This window comes from Poecilia formosa, unplaced genomic scaffold (genome assembly GCF_000485575.1).
Source record: "Poecilia formosa unplaced genomic scaffold, Poecilia_formosa-5.1.2 Scaffold871, whole genome shotgun sequence".
NCBI lineage: Eukaryota > Metazoa > Chordata > Actinopteri > Cyprinodontiformes > Poeciliidae > Poecilia > Poecilia formosa.
The window spans coordinates 36,974-39,928 of NW_006800810.1; the positions used below are offsets into that span (position 1 = coordinate 36,974).

Here is a 2,955-nt window from a genome sequence, read left to right on the forward strand (position 1 = left end):
CTTCAGCCAGGTGTTTCCTCAGAGATCACAGTCAGACATCCAATGCGAGATCCTGCAAGCTGCAGTCCACCTTCAGGTGACAACAGGAAAGATCAATCCAACCTCACTGACCTCTGTAGAAGGTGTAAGAATCGTCCAGTGGGTGTTGGCCCTTAAACAGCAGTCCAGCAGAAGATGGCACAATTCATATGTGTAGAAAGTGCAAATGTCCATGTCCGCACGGTTGCGAACAGCGGAGGCCTGAAGCTGAAGCCACGCGATCCCCCATCTCATCACCTCCTCGCACGGCCCTGAACCCACAAAACCCTACGGCCCCTACGGTCCCCGTCCGACCACAGGAAGCAGCTCTGCTAGAGTAAAACACAAAATAAATTTAAAAAATGACTGTATGCCACCTTTTGCTCACATAATTATAAATTAACTGTCTTTTCTGTAGCTTGTGATGTAGATGAAGAGTTGCTTCTTTTTTTTGTTTCAGCCAGGCTCAGGGTCACTGGAGCGGCTCAGATAAGGTCCACTGCCTCAGTCTCTGAGCTCCAAAGAGAAAGAAAAACAGAGATGCGTTAACATGATTCATCCTCAGATGTTTCAGAATTAACTGATTGTGGAATCAACTCCTCAAAAATTTAACTCTCAAAGATCATTAACAATGTAAACAAAATTTAGTATTTCAGCTACGTACACTTTTCAGAAATTGGTTATTCAAATGCATATGTAAAATAATTAATTCAATAGTGTCCAATTTTACACAAAAGTATCCTTGTGAAATTGCCACGCTTTAAGACAACCAGTCAAATTTCCTTAATAATTTAGGTCAAAAGAGAACTGTAATCAAATATTCTCTATACCATTAATGAAAATATTACCATTATCCTGATATTTTCAAAACAGCTGAGTGTTGTATTTATGTATAGTTTTCTCTTTAGAATTTAAAAAGTTGTTCACATTTTATCTGAATTTTCCCCCGTGTCCCTTTAGGGGCTCCGTAGAAGTTTATAGTACTTTTAGCCAAAGTTTTCTCAATGATAACAATTACATCCAACTGTAACTTTATAAAATTAAAATTAGAGGTGATGCAGGAAATTCATGAATATTTAAATAAACATGGCATAGATATTGATTGAAGCTATTCAGTTTTACATTACCAATTTTAATTTAGTAAGAGTTTCTATATAACTGTATTTCAGTCATGCAGGAAGGCACAGCATAAGAGCTCATTAAATAATGTCAAATGAATAAATTCATAATTAACCATATCTATAAACCGATTAGGAATTAGTCTATTTCTTCTCCACCCCCTGTTGATATAATTTAAAAATTTGAAAGCAATTTTGCATTTGTTACTATTGAAAGTAGACTATGAGATGTTCTAAATGTAAAGATTTATCAGAAATGTTTTATGTTTATAATTTACCATTTCCCCCTTTTGTTTTCTTATGTAAATAGAAAACAAACATTTCTGACAACATTTCTATTGTTATCAGAAATATTGTGCAGAGACTCTTTATGTACATATTTCTAAAATGTCCAACTGAAACTGAACTGCAAAGGCCAAAAGTTTTATCATTTTAACGAATTCAGATCAGAATTTGGATTGCTTTCCTAAAAGCAGTGTCAATGTTTATTTTGCACTGACAAAAGAAAAATTGATCAATTTAGGCAGAGGAGCAAAAAAGAAATGTAAACAAAGATGAAACAGTACTGTAATATGCCTTTGCATTTCAAGGCATATCTTTTGTTGGACTTGAATTTATGTATTAATTCAATCAAAATTTAAGGCACACGTGTTGTGAGCCAGTTTTTGTCCAATCAGTTTTTGTTTGACATAATCAATTATTGCCATATCCACTTTTAAAATTTCATCATGTCCAATTTGTGCCTTTCTATCAAGACACATGTGTGTTTCAAAAGCAGTAGTTAGTTCAGTTAGTAGGTTAGTTAGTTAGTTTATTAGAAAAAATAATGAAAACAACAATAATGTTAATAAAAATGAAAATAAAAGATGTCAAACTAAATGAAACAGTCTTGTAATAAATGCACCTCTTCTCTTTTTTTTGTTTTGTTTTGTAGTTTTGCTCGCGCGGCGGCGAGAAAGTCAAACCCACAGATAAAATCAAAAACCTCCCACAGATTATAATTCCCCAATATTTACCATGGTTGTAAAACACATTACATTGAACAGAAAAGAGTACACTTAACAGATAACTTCTGCTCAGCGGCAGAAGCTTACACACACAGCTGACAGACACACAGCTTCACACAGAAATGGGCCCACGCTTTTCAGCTCCTATTTTTGTCCTCTTTTCTCATTTATTTCACCTTTACTCTTTAGAGGAGCAGACCGCGATCGACCTTTATCTTATCTTATTCTCTTATCTTTTTTCCTATGGTGGACCGCTTTCACCGCATTTCGCGTTTCTCAAGCAAAGTCTCAGATTGGCTTAACGCGTTCTTTTCCGAGGGCAGTACTCCTCGAGGATAAAACCGACAAAACCTAGTCTTTACCTTCCCCGCGTCCGGGGAAAGCCGGGAACGACCACCTTCCACTGCAGAGCCAATCGACCTTTTCACTTTTGACTATTAACTTTAAACTTTAACTCTAACATTACTCCTATGAACACTTGAAAGCTTTAGACAGACCAACCAAAAGCAGTACGAACAACAGCTGACAACGAACAATGGCTGACATTTTAGACAACTCAGTGACAAGCAGACAAACCTGGGAAATAGTACAGACAACGGCTGATAACTGAAATTTATACAGACCTGAGAAACAGTACAGTGGTGTATATTAAGGAACAAGTGTCCTTACCTTTTGTTTGGGCCCTACACCAGAGTACTGTTTCGGAAAGTCTGCGCCTGAACGGCCAGTCCAATCTCTGCTCATGTGTCAACACAAAACCATCCTCTGCTACCAACTGTTGAGATTCAGAATCTCAATCGATGAATCATAAT

General features: G+C 36.7%; 1 gene segment (V, D, J or C); it reads right to left on the reverse strand.

The window, feature by feature from the left end:
• Positions 1-2: 2 nt before the first annotated feature.
• LOC103131909 (T-cell receptor alpha chain V region 2B4-like) overlaps positions 3-2,955 on the reverse strand; it is a 17,314-nt gene continuing 14,361 nt past the window's right edge. Inside the window, 1 exon segment of the V gene segment in view lies at positions 3-70. Within this exon segment, the coding sequence occupies positions 3-70 (68 nt within the window).